Source organism: Lissotriton vulgaris, chromosome 5 (genome assembly GCF_964263255.1).
Source record: "Lissotriton vulgaris chromosome 5, aLisVul1.2, whole genome shotgun sequence".
Lineage (NCBI taxonomy): Eukaryota > Metazoa > Chordata > Amphibia > Caudata > Salamandridae > Lissotriton > Lissotriton vulgaris.
Window position 1 is genome coordinate 897,051,941 of NC_141693.1, and position 19,815 is coordinate 897,071,755.

At 42.5% G+C, this 19,815-nt stretch overlaps 1 protein-coding gene across 3 annotated transcripts in view; it reads right to left on the minus strand.

The window, feature by feature from the left end:
* The window catches only part of EXOC6 (exocyst complex component 6), a 1,184,343-nt gene extending 1,170,729 nt beyond the window's left edge, over positions 1-13,614 (minus strand). Inside the window, exon 1 of one of the 3 annotated variants that reach the window (XM_086922491.1) lies at positions 13,473-13,614. In XM_086922491.1, the coding sequence (XP_086778617.1) occupies positions 13,473-13,579 (107 nt within the window). In that variant the 5' untranslated portion in view covers positions 13,580-13,614. The remainder of the gene's footprint in view (positions 1-13,472) is intronic. The other 2 variants (XM_086922490.1, XM_086922489.1) reach the window with 2 other exon arrangements.
* Between the last annotated feature and the right edge of the window lie 6,201 nt (positions 13,615-19,815).

Here is a 19,815-nt window from a genome sequence, read left to right on the forward strand (position 1 = left end):
TACTGGGTATTAAAACTAGGAGGGTAGGGGCATAATATTCCTAGATGTCAAAACTTCACCCCCTCGCACATTTTTCCTCTATTTAGAATAAGGTCCAATGTGTGGTGTGGACTGTTGTGAACAACCAAGCTTTGCAATTGTAGCCATAAATGTATTTTCAAAGTGGCTAGTGGTTGAATTTGTGAAAGAGATTACAACGGATGTACAATCCTTTTCCTCAAAAAGTTATTTTTGGATGAGGGTTTTCCATCTGTACTTATAACGGATAATGGCACACAGCTCACATCTAATAAGATGCGTTTGTTTTTATCCAGTTGTGGAATTTCACATCATGGTACCACTCTGTACAATCCGCAAGGGAATGGTTTGTGTGAAAGGGTCAACAGGGTTGTCAAAGGCATAATACAGATGTCTTGTGCATCCAATTCTTTCTCTAATGAGGTTGTTCAAGAGATGATGAGGGCGTATCGCACCACTGCCCATGGGAAAGATGAAAAGAGTTCTTTTGAGATCATGCGCGGGAGGCGTGCAGGCACGAAACTCACTCCTTACTGGCTTAAAAATCAACAGTCGGGAGTTGATATTCCCTCATCTTCTTCTGGTTTCAAAATGTGTAAGTTTGCTATTGGTGATTTGGTGAAGGTTAAGCCAGGTAGAGTAATTAGAGGTCTTGCAAAATTTAGAGGTCCTTTTCGCATTAAGAAAGTATTTCAAGACTATGTTTTGTTGGAGAATGGTGAGAAATGGAACGTGCGGAGGGTGGCTCTTTATCAGAGATTGGCGTCTGTTAAGAGTGCTGTTCATCCTTTGAGTGACTGTGATTTGAGTGGTAATGAGTGCATTCCCTTGCAAAACAATGGATATATGTTTTCCTCTTTTGTGGAAACATATGTTCCTTCACTTTCAAATGTTTCACAGGGAGGAGGGTGGTGGGGATGCTGATGGTCTAGATAATGTTGCTGATCTTGATAATCTTGTTACCGCTTGTACCAATGAACAAGGTGTGGTTGCTCAAGATCATTCTGTTTCTCGTAGTTCCAGGTGCTCACGTCTTCATAGACTTCCTCTCTATTTAAATGATTACATATGTTAGAGTTCCCCTAAGGGAAGGAGGTGTGTTGTACATTGCTTCCTCTTTATATGTGTTGTTCGTGTCCCCTTAAGTCCCTTTCAGAATGTGTGTCCGACATTCTAGGCTGACTCGGCTGATGTGTTCCAGCTGAGACAGTTGGTGTCTGGCTGGCTGGAGGTTAGGACGTTGTTCTGCTTTCTACCTAAATAAAGCCATGTTTCCTGCTTAAATCTACTTGTGTCAGTCTACGCTTCTTCCACAACAGTATCTCATTGTATTGTGAAAATGTACAACGGAAGATGGTGTGCTATCTAGATATAACAGTTGAGGCATCAGTGTAATTGTAAACACATCAGCTCCTGGATGCTAACTCCACAATAAGGGGTCTAATGTAGAGATTGAAAAGATGCAGGTACATCGATGTTCCCAGAGGGGCCCCACACTCCAACTTCTTAGGTTTGGATGAAAATTGCTTGAGTCAGGCAGACTGTGTTTGCTCTTCTAAGGAGGGTATGAGCCACTGCAACGCTATGCCTTGCACACCTGCTGCCTCAGGGCGGTTGATTAGAATCCTATGATCGAATGTGTCAAAGGCTACAGATAATTCCAGTGGAACCAATGCAACTTTTTTACCCAGGTTGATTTTACTTCTTTAATCATCCAACACAGTCACTATTACAGATGATGTGGTATGAAATGCTGGAAACCCGCTTAGACTAGATGGAGGAAGGCAGTTTCCTGTAGATGGCTGCATAGTTCTTGAGCCACATGGGCCTCTTATCAGCGTTGCAGACTAGGGGAGAAATAACATTGGTCTATAGTATTTTAGGACCGTTGGATACGCAAATTGATTTTTTAACAAGGAGATGATTTCTGCATGTTTAAAGGGGTGTGACATTATACCTTGCTTAGGGGATTAAGTAGAGCCATCAACTGAGGGAGTATTACAGGCGTGCACTCTTTCAGGAATGCAGGTGGCAAGGGTATCTAGAGGAACCAGATTTAACTTTGGTGAAAAGTTCACTTTTCATCAGTTTCCAAAAGTTGGAAAATAAAGTATTATTATTCTCCCTATTTGTCTCACTTAATTTCAAGCAAGCAGAGTGATACTATCTTTAATTATTTGTATTTTGTTACTAAAAAAGTAATTTAATGTATCACAGAACTCCTGAGAGGGGTTCACATTGGGAGTCACTCCTTCTAGAGAGGTTAACTCCTGGAGTATCTTAAATGTTTCCTTTTGATTAGTTGTTGCTCTAGTATCCTATTGGTATAAAAAGCTGCATTCAATGGTTTGCATGCGCACATAAAGGGCACCATGCTGCCTGTATCTTCCATTGTGGACATCTGTGCCCAAGCGCACCCATTAGCCACTACATCAGCATTCCTGATTAGCTGTACATACTGCAGTGTGCATGGTTGATCCACAGTCGAATTCTTCTTTTGAGATCGGCTCATTGATATTAGTCACTGATGGTGGCCATCTTAGTTTGGGAAGCTATAATGTGATTTTGCACTGCACATCATAACCTTGGCGCCTGAGTTTTGAGTTTCTACATATGCCATGCACTTTTGTTTAAGTCTCAGGTATGAACCGTGGCAGTTAATTGTTAGGATTCAAGAGTGTAATCCTGTTCAAGTCAATCTATTTCTTGTGCAAAGTATGAAAGTTACGACTTCTGTTTACCTTATGGGACTGTTTCACAAACACCTCTGAATTTTTGGGGGCGGTTTCATAGAAGATTTAAAGCATCTTAGTTATGGATTTTTATCTGACTGCTGACAACTTACATGTTTAAACACTTGTTCACTTTCCTATCATTTAAGAATTTAATCTTTATGAATTTATTTCTCTTACGCAGTCTGGGACCCCTCTGTCTTTCACGTAAATTGCCCAGGTCCCTGTGACTTTGTTTGGGTTAACCCTTTTTCAATACCGGCTGCATTGATTAGGTCCTGGGGAATTAAAAGTGTACAATTGTATGGAAAAGAAACTCCGCTCTGGGGTTGAGGAAGATGTTTTTACACACACACTTGAGGACCATGATGCATATTTTTCGCCTACTGTGTGTATAGAGTACAGTGCTTGAAATGGAAAAATAGAAGTGCAGGTACTCTGTGCCAGAGTACCTGCTTGTTTCTTAGAAGTGCTGGTACTCTCCAATTAAAGGTATTGCATTTCTCTTGAGAAGTGCTGGTACTCCTCTCCTCAAAATAAAAAAGTGGTAGTACTCCGTACCGGACAGTACCGGCTCATTTAAAGCACTGATAAGAGTATTGATCTCTATAACTGCTTTCACAGGAAACAAGGTGATGAGGAAAAGATAGAAGATTATATAGCTGCACTAAAAAAATGCTATTACCTGTAGATTTGCTTTGCGGATGAACTAATTAGGGGCAGAACATAATACATTTCAACAATTCTGGTCTACAAGATAGGTTATGGATTCATGAAGAGTCAACCTTACATGGGGTTGTATCCATTGTTAGCACATTAAAGCTCACTTCTAGATGTAGGGAAGCTGTGGTATCTTGAAGAAAAGAGTGAAAATGTAGGAAATGTTGTCACCATGAAACAGAATACAAAGGAAGAAAGTGGAAGTGACAAGACCAAGGCATTTAAGAAGTATAAATTCAACAAAAGAGTGGAAGCCCTGAAAGGCAGATGTTATTGCTGAGGTAGCGCTAATCGTTTAGCCCATGATAACAGATGTCCGGCTCTAAACCAGAAATGTTCTAAATGTGGAGTTAAGGGACATTTTGCAAGTGTGTGTCGTTGCTCTAAATCTGTGAAATCTATCGTTTATGAGGAGTGACAGGAAGAGGATCAGTCAGGTTCTTATAAGGTACATCTTCAGGATCTTAGTATCCATGACAATGTCGTCGAAGTTAGTGGGCATAAAAGTAGTAAACCCTTGTGCATAAACCGGACATTCAACAAACATTACCAGTGTTTCCATATATGGCCTAAATTATAATAAGATAACTTTATTTCGGTCAAAGACCATAAAGGTGCAGATAAAATACATACAAAGCACAGTAAATAAGACAATAAATATACACAATTCACAATCAAGATAAAAAGTTAATTATACAGATAGTTATCAGTTGACGGTCTTGATAAAATAGTTTTCTTATAAAAAAAAAAAAGAGAAAGGGTTAAGCCAGATAAACTTCCAATAACTCTAAACAAAGCTTTTCCTACGGCGCCACATACCATGTAAGAAGCGGGAGACAGCAAAAACAATAGGTGGTGATGTGTAGTACATTAAGACTCTACACGCTTGCATATGTTGCCTAAAGCCCAAGTTTCTGCATAGCGGAATTAGCCAGCATTTTCTTATTGTACCATATGCTGGGCAGAAAAACATGACATGTGCAACATCTTCTCGATTATAATTACATTCTGGGCAGGTTTCATTATCTGTTTTACCCATTTTGCAGTAAATGCCCTTATTGGAAGGCAGCCGTGCCTCAGTTGGGTATATAATTTCCTTGCAAAAGGGGGTTGGACTACATCAAGAAATTCCTCCTGTCGAGGTTCAGATTTTACTAAAAGAAACTCAACAGACAACCTACCCTGGGTTGTCGATCAATGTAGTGCAATTAAGTTTTTCTCCCTCACTAGGGTTAACAACTGTGCCCTAGATATACTCGGACAGCTGAGCTCTGGGGTCTCCCATAGTTGGGGCAGTCCCAAATGCCTAGTAAGGGCCTTGATATGAGACAGCCAAGGAATGTTTTTGTCTTTTATATGCCCCCAGATCTCCGCAAATTCAGCTCTATAGGATACCTCAATTATGTTTCTAGCCTAATAGTGGCCGTGCAGAGTATCATGAATTCTAAAGACTGTTTACCCACTCTGCACATATAAACTGAAGTTATAAATTTCTCATGTTATACCATACTTTGTAACAATATGTGGTTCTAATTTGCACAACATCATCTGCAATTTTTTTTGTTTATGTATTGAAAGTTATCATATATGAATTGTACTTATAAATATATATACTTTTTCTATCTCCAAAAACAAAAAAGAAGATTAATAAAAACAAAATATATTTATGTCAGTTGTCATGATGTGTATTATGTTTTTGTGTGTCTAGAGTTTATATGCCCTTCTAGAATTAACCAGCACTGTGCCCGGTGCAAAATACTGTTCAAAACAGTAAACCGGACATTAAACCACAAAGTTTTATGTGTAAACCTATCAACTTATTAGGGTTCAGGAAATTGAAATTTTTGTTAAAAATGTAACGGCCCATCCACCTTAGCTATGGAACCTCTCTGCACAATTTCCGTCTGAGCCATCTGTACACCCAGAAACATAGACTGTGATGCAATATCTGCATATTTTGTTAAACTAAAAAAGAAGGTAGACTGGTGAAGAAGGGTGTGAGCAAATTTTCAGTTGCTGTGTGTTAAAAAGGTTTTATGCATTTCGGCATTGCTGAGTGATGGTAATGTTTGGCATGCCAGTAGGTTGTTTTTGTTAAAAGGAAGGAAGGATGGTGCGCCAGCAGTAGAGAAGTATGATTGGTTGGATGATTAAATTATAGTGGGTAAGCAAGGTATCCATACAGATATTGCATCACAGTCTATGGTTACGGGTGTGCAAATGGCTCAGAGGGAAATTGAGCAGTCCATAGCTAAGGCAGATGATTTGTTACGTTCTGCTACGATAGATTTTATTACGAAATCTGGAAGAACAATTGTTAGGGATTGTCTTTACAATAATTTCATAGCGTAAGACGCATGTTATTAAGTTGCCTCTTACATATATTAATTTAGGATTGTTAGCCTTATAGTTTGCATGCTTATGGTTTAGTAAGAAATTTACTTAGGTAGTTTTTGTCAATGGTTTTATATTCATTCCAAATGAATATTTGTATTGTATGCATGGTTTCCTCGTATGAATTTTTTTAATATATATTTTTATTCAAAGTCTGAATATGTGTTAGGTTATTGGATTGTTTATGAGCACGAGTTCTTAGAACCTAAGATGTAGAGTGCACGTGTGAGGTGGAATATTGAGCAGTGTGACGGTTAGTGTTGGCAGGAACAGCTGCTACCTGCACGGCTTGAGTATCATTAATTAAACTCTAGAAAGAAACTACATATTAATTAGTAGAGATATGCAATCTTTAACACTTTTCAGGGTGACCAGAAAAATAATGTTTTCTTCAAAGGTCAACATGTCCTACAGCTTCTACCCAATTATTCATATATGTTCAGTTTGCCTCAAAGTATATAAGCAAATCAGCCAGGGAATAGTCAGGTATTTGTGAACTACAAAGATTATGGCAACTGGCTCGGCGGACTTGGAAAACATAAAAGTGAAAATGGAATTAATAAATGTAGAGATGACAAACCCAAATACTACTGCATTTAACTTTGGATTTATCTCAATAACTCTCAGGTGGAAGCATTTCAAGAGGGCCCTTAGCAGTCTTCATTTATCAAAAGAACTGAAAGCCATCATTTGGCAATGAATGTACTAAGGCCAGGGCAGTCACAGGTTGTTCTGGGACCCAGGCCAAAAACTGTCCTCTAATGCCGAAACAGCCCCTTCCACCTCTTTGGTTACCGATCCTGCCTTCAGATGTGCCCTTTATGTGAGACAAGAACTATAGGTGTATAAAAAATGTGACGTGGACTGAGCAACTGAAATTATCTCTTTTATTCCGAAAGAAACCTGGTTGCAGCAGATTAAATCACATCAACAGTCTGATCAAAAAGACTTTAGCTATATTGACATTTTGTTCTTTTAGATAGTCTCTGGCACCTACTTGGACAGCAGCTTTCTTGCCCTTTGCTTGGTTAATTTTGAAAGTCAGTTGGTATAACACCCTACTAAATCTTATGTGGTGCAGGTGGGCCCACCCTCTTCATAGGATTCCAATTTAGCGGTCACCCCACTAACCTACAGACACTAAAAACAAGACAGAATTCCACTTTCACTGAAAATGCGTACCCAACGCTTACAGCAGGCCAAACATGTGCGCTCACAGACACGGATGCACCCAGATACTTTAAACAGACCAGGACACTGCTTTCCCTAAAGAGGACCTCAAATGCTGGCAGGAGGCAAAAACATGTCCTTAAAATGGAGGGTCTCAACATGGACAACAAGCCAGAGTCTCAATTTTCTTGAAAATTGAAGTCCTCAGGAAAAGGGTGCTGGCCAGAACTCAACAGTAATTATTATTGAAGCCTAAATGTTGTATTACACCGAAACCCGCTGTGAACAAAACCAAAGGCCTAGACACTGGCAGCAGACAAGAAGCCTACTATTATAAAAGAGCAAGATCCCAAAAATAACTCGAAGGCCCTCCCTAAACTACCAGTCTCCTCTCATCTCCTGCTAACACCTGTCCAGTCTGCTCCTGGCCTCTCCCTGTAGTCCCCTCTGTCCTGTGTCTGTGCTTCCTCTCTGGGGCTCGGGAACTAGCAAGTTGCATCCAGCAGATCGCCATGTTCTGGACTGGCAAGCTCTAGCAACCTGTGGAAGCTTGGAACATGGATCATTGCTTCATCCTACAATCACCTGCTGCTTCTGCAGCCAGTAGCATAGGACGACACAAAGCAGTGAGTAAACTGTCCGTGAGCTGTGGAGCCACTGCAAGCCAAGATTTACCACTGCTATCTGGGAGCTGAGAGAAGAAGAGGGCAGGGACATAAAGTTATGTATGTTTGCGTGTAAACACTTTCGTGTGTGCATATGAGGGAACAACAGGATTATGGCTACAGTAGAGAAAGATAGCTGGCTGTTTGCCCTATGGCATTCCCTTTGCATAATGTGGCCATCTATAGGAGGCATGCTTGATAACCTTTTGAATATTCTCTGCTTAACAGTGGCCGTGCTTGACATATTGGGCCGTCCTTTGAGACATTCTGCATTCTCTGGTGTAACAGTGGCACATACTTGTCACATTCATACTACCCACAGCATCATTGTTGCCTTACATATTGTGGGCACTCTTGGCAATCTTGGGGTACCCCTGGCATATTGGTGGCCCATTATTGACATACCGAGGGCATTCATGGCAACATTCTGGTTACGTTTTACCTGATAGTGGTCCATTCTTGACCAACTGGGGGCATTCATAGTGACATTATGACTAAATCTTGTATAATAGTGACCTATTCGATATATTGTGGGCATTCATAGAAATATTCTAGTGAGCTACTCAATAATACAGCGTTAAAAAGCCCATGGCCTGCATTTTTCAGAGTGCAATATGTGGCAAGTATTCTCTTAAATACCCTGCTTATTGGAATAAGAAAATTATATAAAGAAAAAGAAAAACTGAAAAGAACCGGTTTGACGGGGATTACAAAAAAAATCTTCATTTAATTTGTGATAACCTATTCTCTGTTTTCTTGTATGAAATGTACTGACCTTTCCTGCTGCAGCAGCAGGGTAGACTTCTACTCAGCCATTACTGGATCAAAGGATCCGCTTCGAGGCCACTTCATTTCGCTACTTGGGGATCTGCATATATCATGCACCTACTAAATTACAACAGGGGAACCTGGGCAGAACAATGTGGGGGCTTCGAACACAGATTACATTCTGGTCTTCTCTACCCCTGTCGGTAACTGGCTGTGTGGCGTTGGTGAAGATAGAGGCATTACTGCGACTCCTTGATTATTTCACTAACCTACCACTCTTGCTCCCACTCTCCCTCTTCAAATATCTGGATTCTTCTATAGTGACGCTGATATGGTGCACTGGACAACACGACTCGTTTGTCACATTGAAGCATCCTGTATCTGCGGGAGGACTTGCCCTCCCGGACTTTGAATGCTAATACCTGTCAGCTCAACTCCAGTGGGTGGCCAGGTAGTGTGTGGTCTCTCTTTTTGCGAGACGGCCCTCATGACAGTAGACTTCCAGAATGAGCTTTTGAACTATCCTTTTTCCCTGTGCACAAGCCAGGACGCTCAAGCCATCCGGCTGCTTTGGGTGGCAAAGGTCTGCTTAGCACGGACAAGTAAGATGACAGATACAGTTATCCCCTTCACTCTGGCTATTCCTTTACTGGGCCTACGACACCTACACCAACAGGGCGACTGTGCCAAGGACATCTTAGAGCATGAGAATGTGAGTCTTTTCACCATTGGGGACCCGTTTCTCAGTGGGGAGGTATTGGACTTTCAAGCCCTAGTAGTGGACTGTGATCTCCTACCTGGACACTTTCTGACATATCAGAGCATATTAGGCTTTCCTCCCTTTTTCATATTGGGCATCAGTTACCCTGGACATATGAGGTGTACCAGATGCTATACACTGTGGGTACTTAGTGGAAACTGGTGAAATGGCTTTATAAGGCCTTTTTGCAACTGATTGATGCTTCCCGAGTATCTCTTTGTACTGCATGGAAGGTCGATTTGGCCAGAAAACTCAATGGGAAGGAATGGTAAACAGCTTTAGAGTATCCACAAAGGGTGTCTAGGGTGGCCGGTTTTAAGTATATCCAATGTAACTTTCTGAATAGGACTTATCATACCCCGGCACGCATTATTAGGATTTTCCCGGGTTCAGCTGCAGCTTGCCCCCAATGTCTGGTCCTGGATGCAGACCTTCTTCATATGCTGTGTGCCTGTTCCTTAGTGCAGGTCTCAGGTACTACGGACTGTAACATACCACTGGCCTACTGGTCCCAGAAACTCCTGAGGCCGTACATATAGGCTTGTTTCCCCATCCCATACTAGAGTGCCCTGCACTTCAGTTTATGGATCTTGCTCTGTTACTAGCTAAGCAAGCACTCACGATGCATTTGAAACAGCCATCAGCTCCCACCTTGACTTCTTGGGCATGAGCAGTAGTCTTGTGGAGCCAGACGGAAGGCATGCAGCTATATACGGAAGCGAGGGCGGGTCTTCGGTAGTATCTTCTTGCACAGGCCTGGGATGTGTTACTGGAGAAGTTCAAGGAGCAAACTACAGATGATACGCACCCACCATGATAATCCCCTGACCCATAATATGGGCCTATAAATGCATGCAGTAATATGTTTTGTCTACTAGCTGGTTGGAAGCGGACATTATGTGAAGGATCTTGCCGGCCCCTGCGTTCCATGGTTGCGTTGGAGTGCCCCTGGTTAGTTGCTTGCTGGCCGGATATGCTAACTGGATATGTGTCCTGAACTACACTGATGGAACAAGCGAGATGGAGGGGAGTGGTGAGGCGGGTGTTTGCTGGTGTATGTTTATTTGTTAGCTGGTTCCGCAAGAAGATCATACATGTAGAACAATCCTTGAACATAACCTCTGCTTTATTCAGACCGCTAGACTTTAGGTATACGAAAAGTCTTTGTGTTGAACTAATACACCGTTTATGCGACCTGTAATGTGATTTACTTCAATAAAAACATGTTTTGTAAAAAAAGAAATGTACTGGCATTTCCTGCCCCTTACCCTAAATATTCCTGATCTTTGTTAGTATGGAGGATTTACCCACACACAAGAATTGTCAGCACATACAAAACATATTTTAATCCCTGTCCAAAAAGTGTAGGCCCATCGGGGGGAATCTCCTTTTCTTCACAGAGCCTTTGTACATAATGTGTTTGAGATATGCAATGTGCTACTAAATGCCCCAAGCCTCCATGTAAAATGAAAGTTACGTTTAAACCTACGTCATTGCCATGCAATTCTTTAAATTGCACCATTTGTCGCTAATTTCCCAAGTGTTCTTCGAGAAGAGCCAAGAGCTTCCCCGCAAAATAACCTTGTAATCCTTCTAATATTGTTCAAATCTTTATGCAGAAAAACAATACATCAAGTCACATTGGCAAAAACAAATAAACACATCTTTCATGCCCTCCTGTCTCAATCCGATTCCCACCACTAATGCAGATTACTCTAAAGTTCTATTTTTTTAAAGCTATTTTCATGTAGAGTGATACTTGCAACTTCTATTTTTGAAACATCATTGTCAAGATACAAATATAAATCTTGACAATTTGGCTACTTTTTCTATACCTAGTACCTTGTAAAACAATTCTTCTTTATTAGAGTTGATTCACTCTAGCCTTTCGAATGTTCCAGTTTAGCCGTATCATAATATTCACAACTTTATCAAGTGTTACACTGCATTAAGGTCCCGAAAGAGTGTTTCTGCCATGCGTTCTCGTTCTTCATTCAGAGTATCCATAGTGTCCAGCTAAAGGTTATGTCAAGTACTTAATCAGCAATCAGTAACTTAAGTCCTTATAAGCATGCCGTCCGTTCCTACATACAAAATATCCATGGGTAGCCAGGAAAGCAAAATGGTTGCCCACATCAGGTACAATCCTTTCTCCTCCCCTCACACAAAAAAAATCACAATTTACATTCTTACAACAATTGATTTCTGTACAGCTGACACCCACTGCACCCTAATGTTTAAAATTGTTGATATTTTGGTCGTAGGCTCTGACTATATTCAGCTCAAAAAGCAGTTTGTCTTTCCTTTAAATTTTCACCCACAATACTGCTGACTGTTTATTAGTACGTGTTGATTTTGTATTTATGCATTAGAGACGGTCTCGTGTTTTCATGTTTCAATTGTTTTGCCAACACATCAACCCTCACATATTCCTCATTATTTCAATTGACACATAAATGTTGCTTACAAAAGGAAGGGGTCTGTGGTTCATTGTGTAGCAGCAGGCAGAGGCAAACACCATCTTTATGAATAAATTCCGATGAAAAATATATCAAGAAGACAAACATCTCCCAAGTCACATACGATCAACAGACCACTAAAACCAATAGCGCTTGCAACAAGGCAATCTATACTGATATTTTATGTATACCTCTCAAACAGATGGAATAGTGCATTAAGGACCGAAAGTCAGAAAATGTGAAAATGTACACGTTCGTATTTTTCGGCACATGGCAAGGCTTCATTCTCTATTTAGTAGATCAGAGTTCTGTAATCGAAAGAGTAAACAAGCCAATACTCTTAATTTCCTCGCACAAATTGTTTATTTCTAATAGCATAAAGATCAATACTGTTAGACACCGTCCTTCAAACCTAAACCATTTGCAACATATTTTGGGGCATGTATCATCCTCTGATAAGCATTTGTAAAACTACGTTTACTGCAAGTCTTTTATGCTACCACAAAAGGCACTTTACCTCAGATTACATATTAACCAGGTCTCACGGTGCTTGATTCCACGCCTTGGCCTCATGCCAGCGATCGACCTAGAGGACACTGGCTACGTTTATTTCCATGAGTGTAACTATTATTTCTGGGTTCAAAGATGCCTGGTCAGCGTGCATTAACCCGAAAAGGTATTTGTCTGCGCTGTAGTTGGTACTGTGGCACGTGCACCCGAAGCAAGATGCAAACACCGATGCGTGAGCAGTGCCTATGCTAAACTAAAATCAGGCATGAAAACTCCAAGGCGGAAATAATCCCAAAGAATATGAATGGTAGAGCAATAACTTGACAGTTTATTTGCCAATATGTATTCATGTACACGAAGGCTTTGCTTTTCATTTGAACTGTCCCCCGGCTTTTTTTCCTAGACAGGTCACGGCAATGTAACCAATAGGCGCACAGCATGCAGGATGGGCCGGGCTCTGAGAAACAGGCTCAGCCCTGACTGGGAAGGGCTAACAAAACACAAACATCACTGACAGGAGCCGACGCTCGAGCAAGTGTATCTGTTCCTCCGAACAAAAAAAAAACAGCCAGATCATGATCTGATGGTTATTGAAAAATAAAGCGTAGTCTGCGCTGGGAAATAAAGTGCAAATGTTTCCAGCACCTGCTTCCTCTCTTGTGAAAAGCCCATATTATTCCTCTAAAAGCGATCTATTTCGCTAGCTTCCTATGTAATTAAGTTTTCCCGAGAAGTGTTGGTAATGCCGGTTCAAAAAAAAGTACAATCAAGTGTCAGCTGAGTGCACGACAAAACCGACCATACCTCATTAAAGCTGAGCACGCAATACTAGTAGCCACGGCTCGTGACAATGCATCCATTTTCTAAGTAACGGGCTCGGCCCTGGTTTTTTTTGTTGACCCTCAAAAGGCGTTTTAATTATTCACCGTTCGACTCTAAGTAACCTCTGGTCATGAGTGTAGCAGTGCAGCAGCTGTGTGTACAGTATGACAGCCTGGCTGGTGCTGGGAGAAACTGAGGATGCCGGGAGGGATGGAGGCAGTCTCTCCCTGTTATAGGACCAGGCTCTGCCGCGCTCACGGAAGCTATGGGCGGCTCCAGGAGCTGCAGCGGACCCTGACGCAGGGTTGGCCCGTGGAGCGCAACCCGCCCCCGCCCAGTGTCCGGGGCAGCTGTCACTACAGTCCTGTGTGCCGCTCACAGCCAGGCCTAGGCGAGGGGGCTACCCCTCCCTCTGCCCTCCCCGTGGCCTCCCCTCACAGGCAGGCTTCCTTACCGGAGGGTTGGTCCCACGCAGGCCGTGTCGGTGCTCTCTATCTCCTGCAGGATCCGTTCGTGCTCGGTGATGGTCTCCAGGCTCTCGCTCTCGGCCGCCGCCGCCATCTTGCGCGCTGCTCTGTGGCACGGGCCGTGGGTTGCTGCCTGGCAGCGGGAGCGGCGCGCCGCGGCCGGCAGGGGGCGCTGTGCTGAGCCATAGTAACCCGACGAGCCGCGCGGGGGTTGCCAGTGCCAGGTGAGCGCGGCCTGGTGTAACGTCCTGGCAGGGCGTTGGCCACAGGCACCTGCTGCGACAGGTGCACTGTTCGCGTGAGGTAACGGCATCCACGTCTCACAGGCAGAGGGATGCCCAGGTTGCCGGTGCCTGCTCTCTCCATACTGCATAGCAGCAACCATAGGGGTGACACCTTTCTCAGAAACAATACCTTTCATTTGTCCGATTGTGTGAGAACTAGGGGCTGGTCTTTGAATATCATTTAGTGTCTAGTCCTCTTTATTCATTTTTAGCTCGGAAATTCTGCCTATGTATTCACAATGACTGAGAAACAATTTAGACGCTTCACAATACTCTTGAAGTGACTTACTTCATATGCATTGACCCTATTAATTTTAAATTTCTAAGGCTGGGGCGAGGGGTGAGGAACTAGATTTTTCAGACTTCTCTTCTACCCGATTTTTTGGCAGACCGTGCAACAACATATTAAATATGCTGGTAAAATAATGGCTAGGTGGAAAGTCTGGGAGAATTGTAGCAAGAAGGGAAAACTGGCAGACTAGGGAAGTCTGATATAAGCAAACCATCTAGAAAAAAATATATGTAAATAACAAAAACGTGATACCTTCAACTGCTGATAAAAGATTTGGAGTTTCTCACCGCCCAAATCAACCACACAGACACTAAATTCAGTCACATCTGGCAGCAACTAATCCAGCACTTCTCCCAGATAAAGCATTCTCACCTGGTTCCCCCTCGCCTGAGAACTTTACAGGTTTTTGAGGATCCCCTCATAACTTATTGAAGAGGTGTGCACCAGGCCTCTCCTAGTCCGTTAGACCCGAAAGGGGCTGCCCCTTACACAGATATGCACACACCCCATTCACGTTCCTTATGCATTGGGGCTAGTTCTATAACCCCCCACACCATGTTTCACTAACTCACGGAGACTCCTCTTCTACAATAATCTTTATCAGTATCTCAAACCAAGGAAATAGCGTATTACTCCACCTATCTTGGACCCCCACCCCTCCTTGGTGCACATTTTAGCTTTGATCTTTCCAGGGCTCCATCTGTATACTGTGTTACCTGGGATGTACTTTACTTTATGTCTTCTTTCGATTTTCCCTGTACAATTTATATTCAATAACGAGATTTGAAACAAATGCTGATAAATATGACACACAATTCAGCATTTTACCTACCTAGCATTTATTGAGATGGGTGTAATCCATGTATAGCTGATGATACTTTCTTATGATATCCAACCCCTCCTTGGTGCACATTTTAGCTTTGATCTTTCCAGGGCTCCATCTGTATACTGTGTTACCTGGGATGTACTTTACTTTATGTCTTCTTTCGATTTTCCCTGTACAATTTATATTCAATAACGAGATTTGAAACAAATGCTGATAAATATGACACACAATTCAGCATTTTACCTACCTAGCATTTATTGAGATGGGTGTAATCCATGTATAGCTGATGATACTTTCTTATGATATCCAATCCCGAGTATACAGCACACCAGCTGGACATTACACAGTGCATTTTGCTCCTTATTTGAATGTATTAGCCTCCTGTAACAGGCTGTGCAAAATCTGTAGGCGTCAAGCTGAACAAAAACATAATTTTATGTCAAGACCAGAGGCTCATATTATGCTTTCTAATCTTCCCTTTACGTAAATAGCAGCCAAGATAAACATATAAAAACTACTGTTCCTAGAAGGCCAAACGTCAGGTTGCAAATCAGAGTAGCCTCAATAAACTCTGTGTTCTGGTTGGGAAAGGTGCGGTATATGTGTTTCGTCCGCCCCACACTAGAGTTGTGGCAGTTATCATTGGCTGCTCTGAAGTAGTGGATTTGCCAGCCTCGCCCGAGGCGCCTCTGGTCAAGGGTGCAGTGTCCAGAGATTATACGTGAAAAAAGGTGTAAAGAAAACTGTGCAAAAAAGGAAAAAATGTTTAAAATAGGGGGTGAACAGCCCCAAAGTTCTTTAATGGGGGGGTTGTTCCTCACCACAATTAAAACAAGTGGTACGATTTTAGACCGAGTTACTAGGTCTGATAGTGTAGTTAATAAAAATGCGTCGACATGTTTCAGCTCCTGGGGCCTGGAAGGGTCTGCGGAGCTTTCGTCAGGACTCACAAAACATAAAAGTGTTGTACTCACACAATTTGTGCAGTCATTGTGGTACAAACATTCTTGTTCAGATTGTGTAACATTAGGGAATTTCCCTTCGTTATCTGCAATGAGATAGACAAAAGTACAGGTTTTGCATGCACATATACATCTTACACCGAATGATAGTGGATTTCATTATCAGAGTTTTGTGACACTATCAGCAAAACTTCTACCTTTAAAACAGATGGCAAAATACTGGAGAGTAGAGATGCTAGATTCTCTTATGTTAAGAACGAAATACTGGTTGAGTATACTTAGTCTAAAGGGCAATTTAGAGCTGCACAGGTGGTACAAACAGTTCTAGTGGGAGATAGCGTTTTCTTAGAGCACCCGGTAGGGAGCACAATGGGGTCAGGCTATATGCATGACGCTGTTTCATCGCGTATAGATTAAGCAATTTAGGATCACATTCGTGTGAAGAACTCCAATGGACAGTGCTTGAGATGCTCACCGATAAAAACACAAACTGTGAGCGCCGTTTGTTTGAAAAAGAGCAAAGGTGGGTGGATCGCCTTAAAACCTGTGAATATGGGCTGAACGATGCCATCCCCTGGCACCGTTTTGCCTATTAACAATGGCCACTGAAAAAGCTACAGTACTGCACTTCTTATTAAACGGCTAGATAATAATTCAGGGCCATTAGATCAATAAAGCTATCGCCTCAGAGTCTCAAAAAAACTCCGAAAAAACCAACACGCCCATTTGGCCCGCCTTGCGCCTTTAAATCTCAGCGCTCTCGACCCCAACCACACCCCGGGGCAGAGTCAGCACAAGGCGAAAGCATCTACACATGCGGGTAATGGCGGCGAGCACATCGAGATATCGGTAAGATAAATAATCCCCTCTGAATACTAACGGGACGCTCTCTGTGACAGCTCTGAGCTTCAAGCGGCTTCAAAATAATGAGACCCCGGTGAGGCAGAACACGTATTGTCTTTCAGGTAGGAAAACATTGCTTAATCTATACGCGATGAAACAGCGTCATGCATATAGCCTGACCCCATTGTGCTCCCTACCGGGTGCTCTAAGAAAACGCTATCTCCCACTAGAACTGTTTGTACCACCTGTGCAGCTCTAAATTGCCCTTTAGACTAAGTATACTCAACCAGTATTTCGTTCTTAACATAAGAGAATCTAGCATCTCTACTCTCCAGTATTTTGCCATCTGTTTTAAAGGTAGAAGTTTTGCTGATAGTGTCACAAAACTCTGATAATGAAATCCACTATCATTCGGTGTAAGATGTATATGTGCATGCAAAACCTGTACTTTTGTCTATCTCATTGCAGATAACGAAGGGAAATTCCCTAATGTTACACAATCTGAACAAGAATGTTTGTACCAAAATGACTGCACAAATTGTGTGAGTACAACACTTTTATGTTTTGTGAGTCCTGACGAAAGCTCCGCAGACCCTTCCAGGCCCCAGGAGCTGAAACATGTCGACGCATTTTTATTAACTACACTATCAGACCTAGTAACTCGGTCTAAAATCGTACCACTTGTTTTAATTGTGGTGAGGAACAACCCCCCCATTAAAGAACTTTGGGGCTGTTCACCCCCTATTTTAAACATTTTTTCCTTTTTTGCACAGTTTTCTTTACACCTTTTTTCACGTATAATCTCTGGACACTGCACCCTTGACCAGAGGCGCCTCGGGCGAGGCTGGCAAATCCACTACTTCAGAGCAGCCAATGATAACTGCCACAACTCTAGTGTGGGGCGGACGAAACACATATACCGCACCTTTCCCAACCAGAACACAGAGTTTATTGAGGCTACTCTGATTTGTATCCCTTATGCCAAAGGTCATAAGGTGTAACTAGTGTCCGTAATTCTACTTTTGATAACTGTCAACTAACCATTGGGGAACGAAAACGGAGACTCTGATCCCTTATCCCTCCTTTTGATTATTTACCAAACGTCAGGTTGACCAATGGGAGAGAATGGAATCAACTACAACAACCAATGAACACCCAGTCTCGGGTATAACAATAGCCCTGACTGCGAACCGCCCTCTTTTCTTGCTGCTCGCAGTCAAGATAAGTACTAGCTATCATTATTACTATCTTTATTCTATGATATTATTGGTTTATTATTAAGTGTTTATTGTGGTTACCTTCATTCGCGCTGTGTGCTTTCTTGTTCTGACCACTTTGCGTTTCTCAAGCGTTCTCACCCCCCACCCCACTTTGAGCTCTTCCAGTCTGGCGCGCATGTCAACGGTTTTCTGGACACAGCGCAAGGCGGCCATTTGCTGTCTGTTAGTCTCCTCAGCGGCCCATTCTGAAGCACCTCCTCACGGTGTCTTTAGTTGGTGCTTCGTTCTTCAGCCAGAGAAACTGTTCCAATTTGAGTTCTGCCCTTGGGGGGTGGCTATCTGTTTCCTGGTCAGGTTTCTTCTTGGCTTCCCACCCACTGGGTGGTGCTCCTTCCAGGCTCTTCTGTTAACCCTTCACTGCCTGTTTTGTTTTACTTTTCACATTGCCACAGCTATGGAACCTGATAACTCTCAGAGTTCTGACTTACAAAACGAGTAAGGGGAGGCATTTAAGAATTACCTGAATGTTTTTATTAACTCATCTGTTGAGCATGCATGAAGCATCAATGAAGTGTTTTTCCAAAGACATGGAAAATGCAATATTGTCACTTATGTCAAAAGCTTTGGCCCTGTCTGTGGGGGATAGCAGAAAAAGGAAATTAGTACCTACCAGCACTAAAGGTGATTTTTCTATTGAGTCACAAATGTTGAATCAGGGTATCTCTCACAAGGTTGAGGACTTGGTGCCTCCCAGGCCTCCTTCTAAGGAGGGGATTTCTATTTCTGATGGCAAATGTAAACATAAAACAAAGCATGCTGAGGTACCTGGTAATTTCTCAAATGTTGGACACTGATCTTGGTGATTCAGATGATTTATTTGACAATGATGCTAATGATCATTCTCCTCCATCTAAAAAAGCTAAAACAGATCCTTTTTCTCCACTACCATTCTGGATGCGGATGGTACTCCCATGTTTGATCCTACCTCAATTCGTCACCCAAATTCCATGGAATGGTTTCCCATTTCACATGTTGGTGATACATTTCAGCTAGACTGCGTTTACCTTTGGACAAATCCACCAGGTCCAAACTCAAATCAGAATGCCCTAAACCTTCCCTTTCCTCTAACATAACCTGTACTCCGACTATTGATCAGCCTTTGCTGACCTTCTTTTCCAAATTTGGGAAAGACCCACGCAAGGGTGTGGACAAAGCTTGGTCTACTTATCAGGACAAGTTGTTGGATGTGGTTGGTCCTTTAGCACATATTTGTGATATGGCGGAATCTTCCCATTTAGACGGCACAGATCTGGATCCCCATGATGCATCCCTATGGGTTCAAAGAGCTTTCTGTCTTCTTGGCAATGCCAACTCAGCTATTATCCATGAGCGGCGCAAAGGCCTCTTAAAAAAGTTGGATCCCAAGTTGGCTTACTTGGCTACTTTGGATCCCGGTATCAAGGCAGATGGTCTCCTATTAGGTGATTCCCTGGTAAAAGACCGTAGCAAACTTGTCACAACTTTTGCGTCCATTGACAAGGCTCAACAATCTATTCAAAAGGTTTTCTCCCAACGTGTTTTTTGACGGGCCGACAGAGGCAGCAGTTGGTTTGCTGGCCGTTCTTTCCACAATCAAGGCTCCAGAGGTTCGTTCAATTCCAAAACCAATTATCAGGAATTCAAGCCCCAGTTCTATCCCTAAAGGGGCCGAGGTTTCCGGGGCCGTGGACAAAAGAACCTCAGGAACAATTCTCAACAAGATAAATCACTCAGTTTTTCCCCCTGTTGGGGACCGTCTGAAATTGTTTCTCCCAACGTGGCAATCCCTGACTGCAGACCCTTGGGTCCTAAACTCCATTCAAGGCTAACTTATAGAATTTTATACTCCACCTTTCCAGACAGT